Source organism: Myotis lucifugus, unplaced genomic scaffold, assembly GCF_000147115.1.
Source record: "Myotis lucifugus unplaced genomic scaffold, Myoluc2.0 scaffold_250, whole genome shotgun sequence".
In the NCBI taxonomy this organism is placed as follows: domain Eukaryota; kingdom Metazoa; phylum Chordata; class Mammalia; order Chiroptera; family Vespertilionidae; genus Myotis; species Myotis lucifugus.
In genome coordinates, this window is record NW_005871298.1 from 1,650,959 (window position 1) to 1,667,970 (window position 17,012).

A 17,012-nucleotide genomic window follows, 5' to 3' on the forward strand; every position below is an offset into this window, starting at 1 on the left:
TCCGCCCCCTCTCAAGGCTTAGTCCTCGGCCCTTTTTTCTTCCTCGTTTAGCCCCTTCCCCCTAGGCCTTTGACTTTAAATAAAACACACACATACACACACCCACACACACACACACACACACACACACATGCCAACAGCTCTCTACCTCGACTCCGGTCTGGGTTCTAAACCCATATATACCACTGTCTGTTCAGTACCTCCACTCAGATGCCTCAAAGGCAGCTCAAACTCAGCACATCCCAAACTAAACGCAGGACCTTCACCCTCACCCATGTCCGAGCGTCTTCCACAGCCGCCCACCTCCATAAACACCACCTTCAGCCACGAAACACAAACCTAGCAAAGGGGTGCTTGCCTGCACTCTTCTTTCACCCCCACGTCCAAGTCATACCAAGCCCTGTGGCTTCTCCACCTAAAACCTTCTGAAATTTTAGATCCAAGTATCTCCATCTCTGCACAGGCTGTGGGATCGTTTTGAACCGAACCTTCCCTGGCACCACGGAGACACTGCCTCCTCCACCTGGAACGCCCTCCCTGCCATCGGCCGGCCTCCTCCCAATCACCACTGATATCTCTGCTCATGCATCGCTTCTCCACGAAGGTCCTCCCGGATCCACACCACACCAACGCCTCACTGTAACTTCTGTCCTTTCGGGACTTTTCCTTACAGAATGGATAAGCCTGTTATTTCACTTGAAGGACTATTTGTTCCCCAAACAAACCTTAACCCCCATGAGGGGAGCGCACTGGCTGTAACTTGCAAACCAGTGATGGCGAACCTTTTGAGCTCGGCGTGTCAGCATTTTGAAAAACCCTAACTTAACTCTGGTGCCATGTCACATATAGAAATTTTTTTATCTTTGCAACCATAGTAAAACAAAGACTTATATTTTTGATATTTTATATATTTAAATGCCATTTAACAAAGAAAAATCAACCAAAAAAATGAGTTCACGTGTCACCTCTGACACGCGTGTCATAGGTTCGCCATCACTGTTGCAAACCATTATACCCCCTAGCACCTGACACAGTGCCTGATGCCTAGAAGCTGAACAAATGTAATGGACGGATCGACTGCATCTCTCCATATATATCCTCATAGACTGTGCAAGAGAGTAAAGAGAAAGGTTCATGGATTTCAACATGAAACCAACACTGATTTTCCTCATCACCATCACCAGGTAACAGTCACCAAGTTACTTCAGGGGCACGCTACACAGCTTACACAGTAAGTGGAACTTTATAAACTTAAAACAAAAGCAAGGGCCCCGTGCCTTAAAAGCTGCTTATTCGGAGCTGCCTGGCATCTTGCTGCACATTATCCTCCATAGCAAGTCCCAGTTTTAGGAAAGAAAAATAACTACATCATTACAAATTGACCTAAAACCGTAAGCACAATTAATATAAACGCATTTAAATTTAGCCAGCACCGGAGTGCATCGTAACAGCCCTCCATCGAAGGGCTATTCCACCCCAACCCGTGAGCCCAAATCCACTGGAGGGGACGGAGGAGGTGAAATTCGGACCCCGAGTACAAAAGGGATCCCGAAGGAGTCTTCTACTGAACAGCGTAAGATTTAACACTGCCCTTTACCGACTGGAAGGCAAAGGAAGCTGAGGGGAGGAAATGAGAGAACGAAGGCCTAGCGTCACGGGTAGGTCCTATGAATCACTTACCAAGCAATTTCCACTGCTGGGTCTTCTCCTTGAATTCAACGAATGGAGAGAAACTGGAAGGCACGGCTGCAAGAAATGGACTCCATGAACAAGCCACCCAGGTCCGAGTGCGAAACTCAGAACAACGACCGTCCCTGAGTCTGAATGTTTCACAGAACCAGGCCTCCACGGCCGGCACTGTGCAAAGCCATGATGGTTCAGCCAGTAAAGCTGCGGTTCGCTATGAGAATTAATTAGACAAAGGGGGTTGGGGGAGAACACTGACCCTCCAGAAAGAAGCACCTTACCACGGCTTTCTCCCGCAAGATACTGCAGGGCTGGGAGCACCAGCTCCGCCCAGTTGGGGGCGGCAGAGAACCAGCTATTGAGGGAGCTGGCCGGAGAGGACTGCCAATCCAACACCCGCTCCTCCAGCTGCAGGAGAGCAAAGGCAGAACAGTCAGGGTCCTGTACGACACCAGCCATTCCATGATGGCCACAGCAAGCTGGGTGGATCTGTCCACTCTGCCCACGCCACACAGCAAGGCAGCCGCAGGGCCCTGGGAGCGACCCAGAGTTCTTCTCAAGCTGCAGAGCGGGGTGGGGAACGTCCAGACCGCGGGCTGTCTAAGGCCCGAGAAATCATTAGGTCTGGCCCTGCCAAGGCATGAGGGGTGAGTTAACTAAATGTTAGACCAAACATAGCAGGCTACTTTTAAGTCGATAATTTTGTATGTTATAAATATCCAAATGGCACTTGGCAAAAAAATAGGTTCCCCACCCCTGCTACAGAACATTAAGATGTCCTACGATTTGAAAACTCGGATTCACATCTGACTTTCCCACAACTCTTACCACAGGAAGGCTAGACTGCCCCTCCAGCAGCAAGATCTCGAGGAGGAGAGAGAAGAAGCTGGAAGATATTTCATTGATTCCCAGGCAAGGCTTGAGGTCTTCCAGAGGCCTAATGAAGGAGGAAAAATATAAGAACGCAAAGGACCAAGAACACATCCCTCAGTGGTCTAAGCCCTCCAAGCCTCCTGTCAATCACAAAAGAGTTCAATCAAAGGCCACACTATGCACTTGCTCGAGTAGAACCCCGGGACCCTGGGCTTATGGTTCAACACCAACCAGGCCACCCCCAGCACCGGTACTGGGTCACCCTTCAGCCTCGTCCTCCGCCCGCGCGGTCAGCTCTGTTGCTCACTTACTCCTCCTTGATGGCAGGCACCGCCAACGGAGACGGAGCCTGTGAGAGAGGCGGGATCCCTTCGGTCCCGCTTAAGGGCTCAGCCAAGTCCTCTGCTTCTGATTTGATCACTTTTATTTTCTTCTTCTTCCGCTCCTCTTTTTCCTTAACCTTTTTTTTAAGGACAGCCAAGTCATAGAGGGCTGCGAAGAAAAGGCAACACGAATCATCGAACTGCATTTTCTATATCCGGGAGTGCGGGGGTCTCATCTGCCTTTATTTTCTCAGGCCCACCAGTAAGAGAAAGAAGAGTCTCAAAAACGAGACATTCAGGTTTGTTTACCAAACCCCAAGAGTGATTTACAAATTAACTTTAACAGTTATTCAGGCATCGATGATCTGTTGTTCTTATTCTATATTCACTTTCCACCTATAAATCCACTAGAGCAGTGGTTCTCAACCTTCCTAATGCCACGACCCTTTAATACGGTTCCTCATGTTGTGGTGACCCCCAATTTCATTGTTACAAATTGAACATAATTAAAGCATAGTGATTAATCACAAAAACAATATGTAATTATATATGTGTTTTCCGATGGTCTTAGGAGACCCCTGTGAAAGGGTCGTTTGAACCCCAAAGGGGTCGCGACCCACAGGTTGAGAACCGCTGCACTAGAGGGAATAACCAAAAACGGTTCTCAGCAAGAAGAAAGCTGTGATTTCTCTATTTTTCAACATGCACACGGGTTCACGGAATTTAGCAGCGCGGCCAGATGATGGCTGCCCACTGAGGGCGTCGCTTACCTGCTAGAGAGCCTTTCCTGCCAGCGTTGACCCGAGTCATGATGTCATTGAGAGTCAGGTCCCCTGTCAAAAGGTCCGGGTGATCCTAGATGCGAGACCCAGAGATTTGTTACGGAGGCCCAAATAGGGAGCCAAAACTGCTTGGGGTTTTGGCAATTTACCTAACAGATAAATAGATGTTACGTGCAACCTAAGAAAAGCATGCTGAATTAAAACTACAAACATAAAAACTGCTCTTCATAACGAGGCATAGGAGAACCCAGGGCCAATTTTCTATTGTACGGCATTTGCAGTTTATAAAGCTCTCTCACATTCCTCACCTTGGCGTGCTCTTCAAATAGTCTTGTTAAAATTGTATTTTACAGCAAGGGTGGGGAACATTTTTTTCTGCCAAGGGCCTTTTGGATATTTAGAACCTCATTCGTGGGCCATACAAAATTAGCAATTTAAAAATTAGCCTGCTATATTTGGTCAAACATTTAATAACTCACCCCTAATGCCTTGGCAGGGCCAGACCAGATGATTTTGCGGGCCTTATACGGCCCCAGGGCCGGACGTTCCCCACCCGTTTACAGTCTGAAAATGGGACTCAGAGAAGTTAAGGGACTTGCCCAAGACCACAGAGCAGGTGGGGAAGACAGTCGGTTCTGACTTCCACTGTGGGAGTCTCCCCATCTCGCCACCTGCCTTAGGCGAACTGCCTCCTCGTCCTACTGTGCTCTCTGGCGTGGCTGCACTGGCATCACCTGGATTCGGTGGAGCTTAGAAACAGGAAAGAGCGGGCAGAGCACAGGATCTGACCTTGGCTCAGCCGCTGAGTAGCTGTAGGGCCAAGAGCAAGCTCCCGACCCTCTGGTTAAATGGCTATGATTCAACACCAGTCTCGAGCAAAGATTAAATCAGACACTATTGTCCAAGTGCCTTATATAAAGTCAAAGCACGGCCCTAGCTGGTTTGGCTCAGTGGGTAGAGCGCTGAACTGAAGGGTCCCACGTCCGATTCCAGTCAAGGCACATGCCTAGGCTGCAGGCTCGATCCGAAATAGGGGGCATGCAGGAGGCAGCCAATCAATGATTCTCTCTCACCCTCTCCCTTCCTCTCTGAAATCAATAAAAATATAAAGAAATAAAAATAGTCAAAGCACGTGTCTTCTCACACCTTTCGTGTTAACTAGCGTCTATAGTTGTCCTGCCCTCTAACGATAAGGAAAGGAAGCAGAAATAAGGTGGTGACTACCTGTATGTTCCTCACAATAGCCAATCCAGAGGCTTGACATTGAAGACCACTAATGAGCACACACCCGGGCCCCGCTCTTACCGGCCGGGCCCCGCTCTTACCGGCTGATATTTCCGCTTCTCATGGTGCTTCTTTAGCATGATCTTCAGGTCACTGTCCCCCAGTTCTATCTTATCTGAGAGGAAATGAACCAAACCACATGCACTAGGTCATTCACCAGGTGATGCTGACATTTAAATCTTTCTGGTCACCTGTGATATTCAAAACTAAGGTATTTCTCTGAGCTTCCCTCCTGCGGGCTGTGTACTACAAGTACCATCGGTCTTGAAACTGTCGCAGGGTCAACTCTTCAGTTTTTCTATGCATTGGTCAATAACCATGACCTCATTTACTTAGCTGCTCCTAAAACACGTTCAAGGTTCTTAACATTCTTCTTTGATTCCTATCCCAATTCAAATTCTTCTCTGCCCTGGCCGGTGTGGCTCAGTTGGTTGAGTGTCATCCTGTGGACCTAAAGGTCACCGGTTCAATTCCGGTCAGGGAAAATACCCAGGTGGCGGGCTTGATCCCCGGTCAGGGTGCATGCAGGCGGCCACCAACCAGTGTTTCTCTCTCACACTGATCTCCCTCTCTCTCCCCTTCCTCTCTTTCTCGAATCAATAAAAACATATTAAAAATAAATCCTTCTCTAATTTCACCGATGTTCTGAGAAATTGCCATGGCCCTGGTTACCCCTTCTGTTCTATCATTGAAATGTCCCTTAGTGCTGCTATTTTAAGATTCTGATCTCACCCATTTATGGATAATAAAGACCATAATAAACTTTTGAACAAAAATAAATACAGAGGCAGAGCTGCCTCGAACAGACTGTCAAACTACAGCGGGAAGGCCGGGGAGGGTTGGGGGCAGGAGGCGGGGGGGTAACAGATCAACCGAAGGACTTGTATGCATGCATATACCCCTTCCTCTCTTTCTAAGACACTGGGGGGGTAGGGGATTCTCTAATTTCACCGATGCGGGGGGAAAAAAAAAAAGGAGACATATGTAATACTCTTTGTAATACTTTAAGCAATAAAAAAAAAAATAAAAAAAAAAAGATTCTGCTTCAGCCCAAAATACCAGCTGATTAGCTCCTAAGAAAAAATTCCAAAGCAAAGGAAGCAGGCCTACCTACTTGTAAGAAAGTGGAATTGTACCCAAACGTCTCCAGTTCTAAGGAACACTGCTTTGCTTTCCTGGCAGGTAAGAACCTGGCCCCCACCTCCCTCCAAGGGAGTCCTCCAATCTACCTGCCCATTTCCCAGAATGCAGCAGCAGCCGCTGAGTCCTCACCTGCAGTTTTCATGTCTGTGGTGGAAAGCGTGGGCACCACCCGCAGGGGCACCGCGGGGCTAGGAGAACGCGCTGGGGAGCTCGGGAGCCATGAGCTGAGATCTTCAAAAGAAAATGTTTCTTGTAAATCCCACGTGGCTGTGGACTCCAATAGGGAGATTGGGTAAGTGGCCATTTGGGTTCAACAAGGGCAAGCCAACAACAGGGAGGCCAGGGTTCCACCATTCCTTCCTGACCCTTCCCCAGGCGAGCTGGAGCACTGAGGCCATTTAAACGGCTCTTCCGGGAAGAGACTTCACCAGGGATGGGTCGCACTGCAGCAGGCCAACAGCCACTACTACTCTCCTGTGGGGGGAAAAGCAGTTCTCTCAAGGGGCACACGGGGACCAGACAGGCCCACGGCGGAGAGCCTGCCACGCAGGGGCCCAGCTCACCTAAACCAGTGCCAAGTACCCATCACAGGTAAAAATGATAGGCAGTCAGGCCCCACCTAACAGGAACGCCCACCCCCGACAGACAACGGGACGGCTTCTTTGCTGGGGAGATAAATGGCTACCGCTGGCTCCAACCACACAAGCTGCTGGAGTAAACCCAGCACCTCAGCCACTCCCAGTGCCCAGGACACTCACCCTCTTCATCGGACGACAGGGCCGTGTCACCACACTCCTCCTTCACTTCCCTCAAGACCTTCAGGTAGCGCTGCTGGGTGCGCCACTCCCGCTCCTCGGGGGTGCGGGACGGGGAAGGGCGCTTCTGCCGGAAGGAAAAGGCCGGGCCGCTCCGACGGGCCATTTCCAGGAGGTCCTAGGGAGGCCAGACGGGAGCACGTCAGCACTGAAGCTTGTTCTGGTACCTCCTCTAAGTCTACAGTCTCTTCTCTTCATTGTTTAATAAGTTCCATTCCTTCCCTCCAGGTTACAAAAATGATGTGTATGTGATTATGCCCAATAAAAACAGCCTATTTTGATTATTGCATGGCAAATACTCATTACACTAGAGCAGTGGTCGGCAAACTGCGGCTCCCGAGCCACATGCGGCTCTTTGGCCCCTTGAGTGTGGCCACGAAGTTTCAATCACACTGTACGTGCGCGCCCACACGTGGTATTTTGTGGAAGAGCCACACTCAAGGGGCCTCAGTTTGCCGACCACCGCACTAGAGACCCAAATATTTCCATACTGAAGCTTAAACCACTGAAAGCCAGAACTGTCTCGAAGAATTGGCAGACGGGTCCAGCCCCGGGCGCACTGAGGTTGGCGCACTGCATACCCCTCAAGCCTCTCAGAGGCCCGTGTATCCCACACTCCTCCCCTAGAGCAGCCTGGTTCCCTGAACGAGCCATGATGGAGCTGAGAGCCGTTCATTTATCGTGGTAAATACTGGAGCTACAATATTTCATCCATTTTAAGAGGTACCTTTTCCCCTGTTTTAACATCTCTGAAATCAGGGTACATCTTCAAGTTGAACATAAGAAAGAATAATATAGCTTAATTGTATCATAGCTTAATTGGTAGCATTTTTTTTTTCTTTAGTGGGATCTTTCGTATTTTACACCTGAGCCCACTTCTTGAGGTCATGAAACCTGTGCGTTCACTGCCCGTTTTACTTCCAGTTCCCGACATCACTTACACTCCGGGAAGCCAGAATCTGCTTCAGCAGCCGATGGAAATACTGCTGCTGGGAGTTGAGGTACCGCTTGTACTGTGACTTGAAGCATAGCTGCCGATACTTGACCACCTCAGGGTTGAAGTGTCCATCTTAAAAGAACAGAGGGACAGTATATATACATCAGTCAGCAAATATTTAATGTGTGCTGAAAATGTGGTCAACTCTGCTAAACTGGGATACATAGTACTGGGGACGGGGGAGGAGAAAACCTTTGTGTATGTGGAGCCTACAGTCCCGTGGGAGAGACAGCAAATAAACAGCTAAACAGATAAGTAACAGTCACCTCTCTCAAGTACTATAAGGAAGTTAACTCCAGAGAACTGAAGGGTAAGGAGAGTTCAATCAGGAGAGGGATCTGTAAGGAATGACGCATAAACTGAAGCCTGATTAAAGCAACTGCAGCAAAATATCAACTGATAAATATAGGTGAACGTTACATGCATTTTTTTTATATTATTTTTCAACTTTTCTATGTGCTTATAAGTTTTCAAAATGAAAAACTGGAATATATGCCTGGCTGGTGTGGCTAAGTTGGTTGGGTGTTGTCCCATACATCGAAAGGTTGCCGGTTCGATTCCCAGTCAGGACTCATGCCCAGGTTGTGGGTTCAATCCCCAGTAGGGGGCGTACGGAGATGTCTGAAGACTAAAGCAGAGTAGGTGGCAGCTGAGAGCGGCACGAAATGACCTGGGAAGGTGACCCGAGATCAGACCACAAAAGCTTCTTTTAGGTCATGCGTGGATTTTATCCTAAATGCAATGAAGGCTTAAAACAGAAGAATGACATGGCTGGGAGCAAGAGTGAAAGAAAAACGACTGCAGTGGTCTAGGTGTGAGGATGGTGGCTTGGTCCCACGGTCTCCCTCCACATTCAATAAAAGCCGAGACTCTACAGATGGCCTATAAGGCCCTTCATGGCCTATCTCATGCCACCTGTGGCCTCACCTTCAACCAGTCCCCCTTTTGCTCACTCTACCCCACCCCCACTGGCCTCCATGCTGTTTCCTGAATAGGCCACATACCCTACTTTCTCAAGGCTTTTGTATCTAAAGCTCCCCTGCCTGCAATGCTTCCTATTAACACCAATATTTTCATGGCTTGCTCTTCCTCCCTTCATAATGTTTCTGTTCACGTCACCGCGCTGGAGAAGGCTTGCCCAAATACCAAATCTAAATCAGCTCCTGCCAGCGCTCTAGTCCCATTACCCTTTCTTTTATTTTAATATATCTTATTGATTTTTTACAGAGAGGAAGGGAGAGGGATAGAGTTAGAAACATTGATGAGAAACATCAATCAGCTGCCTCCTGCACACCTCCTACTGGGGATGTGTCCGCAACCAAGGTATATGCCCTTGTCCGGAACCAAACCTGGGACCTTTCAGTCCGCAGGCCGATGCTCTATCCACTGAGCCAAACCAGTTAGGGCACATTACCCTTTCTTATTCTTTGTAGCACTTAAACCAATAAGTATTTGCTTATTTATCACCTATTTTTCTCTATTAGAATGTAAGGTCATTACTCTATCTCCAAACCACAAAGAATGCCTGGCACAAAGTAGCCGATCAGTAAATAGTGGTTAAATGAATGGAAGCAAGAGAGACTTGGGATACATTTTTGAGGGAGAAAGCTCAGACCTGCTGGGACAGGAAGCAGAGCCAGGGGAGGGGAGCAACTGGGCACCGTACCAGCCCACCCTACTGTTTTGGGGGAAACATGACAGCAAAATAAGACAGTGGTAACATTACACAGGTCCCTGACTTGACCCTCTAAAACCAAGCAGCTCCCACGGAGGCCCCGGGTTTCAGTGAAGTAAACCTCTGCCAACCACAGAGGGGAATTCTTCACACAAACAACCCACCTAAGGAGAGAGCGCGAGCCTTAAGCCCTTAAAGCAGTGGTTCTCAACCTTCCTAATGCCGCGACCCTTTAATACAGTTCCTCATGTTGTGGTGACCCCAACCATAAAATTATTTTCGTTGCTACTTCATAACTGTAATGTTGCTACTGTTATGAATCGTCATGTAAATATCTGATATGCAGGATGTATTTTCATTGTTACAAATTGAACATAATTAAAGCATAGTGATCGATCACAAAAACAATATGTAATTATATATTCAATATGTGTTTTCCGATGGTCTTAGGGAACCCCTGTGAAAGGGCGTTCGACCCCCAAAGGGGTCGAGACCCACAGGTTGAGAACCGCTGCCTTAAGGTAATGGAAGGTCTGAACAAGCCTGTTCCCGCCAGGCTTCTCAGCTGTCAAGTGAGTCAGTTCAACAAAACCCCGGGAGACGGGAGATGCACTGCCCTTTCAGGGCCTCCTGCCAAGCAGCCTCACCCCAGCAAGGGGGAGCAGAAGCGGCTTCCTCTGCTCCCCTCTACAGGACAGAGAGAAAACTGTGACTTAGAGCAGCTCCAAAGCGTCTTACAATCCCCAATGTAATGATTCATTCAGGAAAGAATCACTATTGGGTGCTAAAACCAAAGTAAAACAAGGGCTTTTGGGAAATAAAGAGTATCATGTGGTCCCGAAAAAAAATAAACATACCCCCCAACCCCTCAAAAAAATAAAGCATTTCCATTTCTCTACGTTGTTCACATAACATTAAATACGGTTATGTCTGGGTGGTAGGATTAAGAGTGATTTTATTTTCTCCCTTGATTATCTATATTTCTAATTTCTCTATAATAAATATATATTGTTTTAAAAGAAAAAAGAGTATCCCGTGGTCCCAAAGCATCACCCCACAGATTGCTTCTTATATAATGAAAAAAGGTCCCTTACAATCAGTAGGTCTGGCAGACATCCTTAAACAAGGGCTCACACACGGCATCACCAACAACGGAAAAACAGACATCGCCTGCCTTCTGAGACGACAGTGGGAAGAAATAACATTTCCCATAGTGTGTTCTCGGTCTCAGCAAAAATGTTTAACCCAAACCTAATCATGAGAAAACAAGAAGACAATTCCCCAGAAAACAGGATGTTTTACAAGTCAAGTGTCCTTGGCTCTTCAAAAACTGTCAGTGTTTTCAAAGACAAGGCAGGAAAAAGGCAGAGGGCCCTAGATTCAGGAAGCAAACATGAGATCCAAACACAAGGCATGAGCCTTGAATTGGTCCTGGATTTAAGAGGCAACTATAAAGGCCAATTGGGAACTGAGACAATTTGCATGTGGGATACCCTGTGATAAATTTTTTGCTCAATGTACAATGTCTTGGGTGTGCTAACAGGACTGTGATTGCGTGAGAGAATGTCCTTGTTAAGAGATACATAGATGCTAAAGGGGTTGGCGGGTAGTATCATGCTTTCTACAGAAAGTGTATGTAATTCAGACACACACATACATACACATACATATATGTAATAATGCAAATGGTAAACTATTACTAAAAATTATTTAAAGACTAGTCATAAAGGTGCCTATAAAATGCTGGTATTTTAATTTATTTTTGTTAATCCTCACCCAAGGGTATTTTTCCATTGATTTTTAGGAAGTGGAAGGGAGGGAGGGAAGAGAGAGAAAAAAACATCGACTGGTTGCCCCCCGCAAGTGCCCCAACCGAGGCTGGGGATCAACCTGCAACCCAGGCACATGCCCTTGAACGGAAATCGAACTTATGACCCTTTAGGGCTCGGGCTGACACTCTAACTACTGAGTCACACCGGCCAGGGCGATGTTGGTAATGTTTAATTTCTTGATCTGGGTGGGTGGCTGTTTTACACAGCTGAGTTCATATTATAACAAATCATTGAGCAATCCACTTATGATTTATATATTTCCTATGTAAGTTTAAAATAAAAAGAATGGCGTAGGCAGCAAGTGTTGCACAAGACCAGTCTGCTGAGTCGGTATCTATAATAATAAAAGCGTAATATGCTAATTAGACCGGATGACCTTCCGGACAACCTTCCGGATGAAGCCGAACTGCGAGGGAAACCCAGGTCCCAGGTGCCTGCCAGTGGCCGGAGGGAAGCCCGGGTCCTGGAAGGAAGCCGGTGCCGGCAGCCGGGGGAAGGAAGGCCTGCTCGTGCACGAATTTCATGCATCGGGCCTCTAGTCTGTACATAGAAACAAACAGACTGAAACAAAGACCTGCACATAACTGAATTCGTCCCCACCTCCCACTCCTCTCGAAAGCCTGCTGAGCTACGCACCTCGGAAGAGCTTCTGGGCGATGTGCAGAGGGTTCCCCGAAGCGGAAGTTTCTCGCCCCTGAACAGGGCCAGGAGCAGCTGGTTCTGCTGCTCAGCACTGTCCTCGGGGACGCGGGGCAGGAACTGCTGGAGGTGTTGCCGCTGCGAGTCACTCAACACCTCCTGCCACGTTGAGAGGCTGACCACCTCGAAGAATATCTCCGGCTGGAACGAGGGGAAGCAGGAGGAAAGTCACCGAGAGAAAGAGGTTTCTAAGTTTTCTGTGTGTGAGTGATAAAACACGTATGACATAAAACTTCCCATTTTATCCATTTTTAACTGTACGGTTCAGTAGCACTAAGTACGTTCACAGTTGTGCAACCACTACCACCGTGCAAGCTTTCAGTGTTTTTAAACAAACTAAAATTCTACTGATCTTTACTCAATTCTCAACTCTATCACTGAGCAAACTGGTTAGGGCCAAACCAAAGTCTTATACCAACAGTGAGTAATCCAGAGGAAAACAGTCTCAGTAGAGAGACCCCTATCTGGGAACCATTTCTGCCAGCAGGGGACATGATGGCAGACATCCAAGTTCAGCGAAGAGAGTGGCAGGAAAAAGTTAACACGGAGGAGAGAACTTGAGGAGTTGAGGTCACCTGCTGAGAGTGAGAAGCGGCGGGATGGAGCTCATTTTCAGCTCAACAATCACATACTGGACATCTCCTATGTGCTATGTACTAAGACAGACTAGTACTGCAGACATATTGTCTGGTTGTGGGAAATATTACACAAGCAATTACAACGCAGCTTAAGAAGTTTACCTATGAGCACACAGGAGAAGCACACCTCCCAGACTGAAGGTTTCAGAGAACACCTACCAGCGGAAGTGACATTTACGATAGTGAGGGATGTCCGGCCGGCATGGCTCAGTGGTTGAACGTCGACCTATGAACCAGGAGGTCACGGTTCAACTCCCAGGCCAGGGCATATGCCCGGGTTGTGGGCTCAATCCCGTGTGGGGCACACAGGAGGCAGCCGATCAATGATTCTCTCTGATCATTGATGTTTCTATTGCTCTCTCCCTCTCCCTGTCTGAAATCAATAAATAAATATGTATTTTTTAAAGACAGTGAGAGATGATAAGGAAAAGAAAAAAAGATTGAGGCAAAAGGGTTGAAAACCCAAGAAGAAAAAAAATTCAGGCAACATGTGGCTGGCACAAGGACAGGGAAGGAGAGGGGGAGCAGCCAGCAGGAGGAACAAGGGACCTATGAGCATGCTCAGTACTTGTGCCTTTACCCTTTGGGCAATGGGGAGCCCTCAACTGTCTCAGCATGAGTGCACCAAAGCACCTCCGTGTCCAACATCTTCCCCTGCAAACCTGTTGGTGCTCACCACTTCATTCCCAGCATCTCAGTGTCTGGCATAAAGTAGGTGCTTAATGAAACAAGTGTTTGCTGACGGAGTGACACAGGAGATTTACTTGAAAGAGCATGCAAAGGAAACATGGAAGGATCTACAGCAACTTCGGTGGTTGTTACTTCAGGTGAGAGAGGGGATAAGACAAGGGCAGAGTGGCGGCTTTAATTTCATCTAAAATGCCTGACGAATTATGAAAGAGAAATCTGAACCAAATGTGACTAAATGAAATTATCTCCTAAAACTGGATGATGCTCAGATGAATGTCAGCTTTATGACGCTGCACCTATGTTTGAAATATGCAAAATAAACCAAGACAGAGAAAACAGGTGTTTCAGCACCTAGCGTCTTCCACATACTAAGCACTTAATAACTGGCAGCCACCGTAACAATGATGATCACAGCGCCCGCCGGTGAAAGTGGTCATGGCACGCTGACATGCTTTCCCAGGGCGCACTCTAATAACTGACGAGCTGGCTCCTTATAGCCAGAGAGGGCATGTTGGGGTTTGGTTTCATGAATCACAACATGGGTAATCCATGTAATGTAAACATACACATAATCCTCCTCTTTAAAAAACTTCTTGTTCATCGCTGAAAATTAACTTGTTAAAAATAGGGCTTTATGCCCTAACCGGTTTGGCTCAGTGGATGGAGCGTCGGCCTGCGGACTCAAGGGTCCCAGGTTCGATTCCGGTCAAGGGCATGTACCTGAGTTGCGGGCACATCCCTAGTAGGGGTTGTGCAGGAGGCAGCTGATAGATGTTTCTCTCTCATTGATGTTTCTAACTCTCTGTCCCTCTCCCTTCCTCTCTGTAAAAAATCAATAAAATGTATATTTAAAAAAAAATAGGGCTTTATAACATAGTATCAAGTTATTAAACATGCAGAATGTAGCTTATAATTTCTTCCTTACTCAGAATATTAAATAGACTCTCAACAAAAAAAGACAGCGATCATTCTGGCTGCAGTGCAGAAAATGAAACAGAAGGTAGCACAAAAAGGATTAGAACAGTGGCTGCGGGGAAGCTGAGAGAGGAAAAGATGGTGATGACATAACTCACATCCTCCAGAAGGTCCTCGGGCAGACTAACCCTGGTGTCCCCCAGGAGGCAGTCCTCCATAATCCGTGCACCATGGCCGTCTCCACACGGACCCAGTTCCAGGGGGTCCGTCAGCATATGGTCCAAGGAATCCATTTTTTATGTTCCCCGGGGAATCTAGACAAACACAACAGGCAGTCATACCTTGAGACAGAAAGGCAGAAATCCGGGGGACCTGGTGGACACACTCCTTCAGAAAATATTGTGGCCAGAAAATATTCCATCTCAAATCCACTCTAATCCCTTATCTTCACACCCTAACTACAGCTGAACAGCTTTTCTCCCTCCCTCCCACCACTCCATATTCATCTAACTTTCAAATTTATCAGACCTCTCTAACTCCCAAACTTATAGATTTTCTAACTTCACTTTACACATAACCAAAAGGAGACTCGCTGAACGGATCAGCAGAGCGCGTAATTTAGACTTCTAGACTTCCCAGGCCAATAGTATCTCCACTATAACATAATTTAACAATGGTTTTTTTTAGCAATTAAGTCTTTGTTCTTCCACAAAAGAAAATTCACACAGACTAACTAATAAAGCTCAGACACTAACAATACGTTATTTAATGAGGGCCTACCAGCTGCCAGGGCTTTTCATAGATCTCATTTACTTCTTACAACTGTGAAAGACGGGGTTATTACATCTATTCTACAGACAGTAAAACAAGGACAAAGTAGATAAGTAACTCGCCTAACCCCAGGGATAGGACTGAGGCTCAGGTCTGCCTGGCTGCAGAGCCATTTCTTAACACTATACACAATACACCCTATCTAAACTTCCAATTTAAATCATGAAAAGGGAGCATTTTATAATGGCTTTATTGATCCAAATAAACTCCAGAGGCTCCAAGACCCTGACCGTGACCATCTGTAACGTGGAGGCCAACCCACCTTCAGTCAGTCCATCCGATTTTTATAACCATGTAAATGTAATGCTATTTTTCTCCTTCCTGTAATAACTGAACACAGCTGGCCACCTTTAGAAAAGTACATATTAAAACATTTCACAAGGCTGAGGGCTAGAATCCATGTAAAGCAGCGGCCACCGGATTGAACAAAGCTCTCAGGAACAAGGAGCCTGAACTCCATCACTCGAAGAACACTGGCTAAGTCCATGCTCTATTTCCTATTCCTACCAAACGGGCTAGCAATAACAAGCACAGTAAAATGGAAAGAAAAAACAAAACAAAACAGACTACAAACCAAAACACCAAACTTCTCATCTCAGTGACTCTGGACAAATCTTACCTCACCAGGTGTCAATTGACGAAGGGTAGTTGGACCAATCCTGGATTCCTGCAATGAATAATCTCTAGATGGATGAGTTTCCGTGACCTAACGCAGTCACGTAACGTAGTAATGCAATGACTTCTCATTCTGAAATTCTCAAACGATAAAACGGCAAACCTGTAAATTGACTATTAAAACGAGCACCTCCCCACTAAATTATTTCAAGTTATCTTGAAGCGATTTCAGACCTATCTGAGACCCAGCGGATGGGTTAGTGTGGAACCAATCAGCTGTGTACCCCGCCAGCCACGGTGCATTACAATACCCTGAACATCCCCTGCGCTAAATGACTGAAGCAGGTGAGCAAGCACAAGACATATGTGTTTAACAAACCTTTGAAATAGAAAAAAAAATGTAGATGCAACCTGATGCTGAGGATCAAGTCCTCATTTAAAAGCAGGAACATGCAGCTGGGTAAGAGCTGCAAAGCCAGCGTCCCACCTGACTCTCAGGGGGATCACCTGTTTCCCAACTTGCGCACAAGTGTCTGCAATTCGGTGGACGTGGAGCTGAACTGAATCTTACCCAGGGGCAACCTTTGCCCTGCTGCTATTCTAAATAGGCTCTCCAAATACAAAAAGCAGGCAGCTGCCTGGGGTTGGCACCCCGGAAGCCGAGGACTTCTAAGTCTTGTGGCGTCTGGACCTCTTTACTAGACCAGAAAGGCCTCTCCCAATGGCCTTTCCTCTGCACCAGGGCTAACCGACCCCCCCTTCCCCCCGCCCCCAAACAAGCTAAACCTTAGGCTCCTTCCGGGGCCACCCCCGGCTCCAGATCCCTCGCCCCTGCTGCAAAGCCTCCCCTAGCCAACCCCGCCCCAGTCCGAGGCCCAGGTCCCGCCCTTCCAATCTGCACCTCGGCGCCCAGGCCCCTCCGCCCCAACCCTAACCCCCTCCCACCCGGGCCGCTAGCTCCCACAAGCCCGCTCCCCGCCACATGCCCACCGGAGCAGCGATCCTCGGAGACCCCAGCACCTCCCTCCCTCCGCTCCCCCGCAACGACTTAACCCTGTGGCCGCCTAGGGCCCGCCCTCACCTCGGCCGCAAGCGCGGGCCTCGTTGCCCGCTGCGATCCTCGGCCCGCGGGCTCCAGGACGCGCTCGCCCTCGCAAGGCGTCTCTATGCGTGCACGCCTCCGGGCTCGGGCGGGGGAAGGGGCGGGGCCTTGG

At 47.8% G+C, this 17,012-nt stretch overlaps 1 protein-coding gene across 1 annotated transcript in view; it reads right to left on the reverse strand.

Moving 5' to 3' along the window:
* Positions 1–16,992, reverse strand: part of NFRKB (nuclear factor related to kappaB binding protein) — a 31,060-nt gene extending 14,068 nt beyond the window's left edge. The window contains 14 exon segments of the mRNA XM_014464437.2: positions 1,681–1,746; positions 1,968–2,094; positions 2,515–2,623; positions 2,871–3,051; positions 3,653–3,737; positions 4,990–5,063; positions 6,221–6,358; positions 6,850–7,024; positions 7,848–7,975; positions 12,047–12,083; positions 12,086–12,250; positions 14,511–14,666; positions 15,803–15,939; positions 16,880–16,992. Of these exon segments, the coding sequence (XP_014319923.1) occupies positions 1,681–1,746; positions 1,968–2,094; positions 2,515–2,623; positions 2,871–3,051; positions 3,653–3,737; positions 4,990–5,063; positions 6,221–6,358; positions 6,850–7,024; positions 7,848–7,975; positions 12,047–12,083; positions 12,086–12,250; positions 14,511–14,645 (1,420 nt within the window). The 5' untranslated portion in view covers positions 14,646–14,666; positions 15,803–15,939; positions 16,880–16,992.
* Positions 16,993–17,012: the final 20 nt, after the last annotated feature.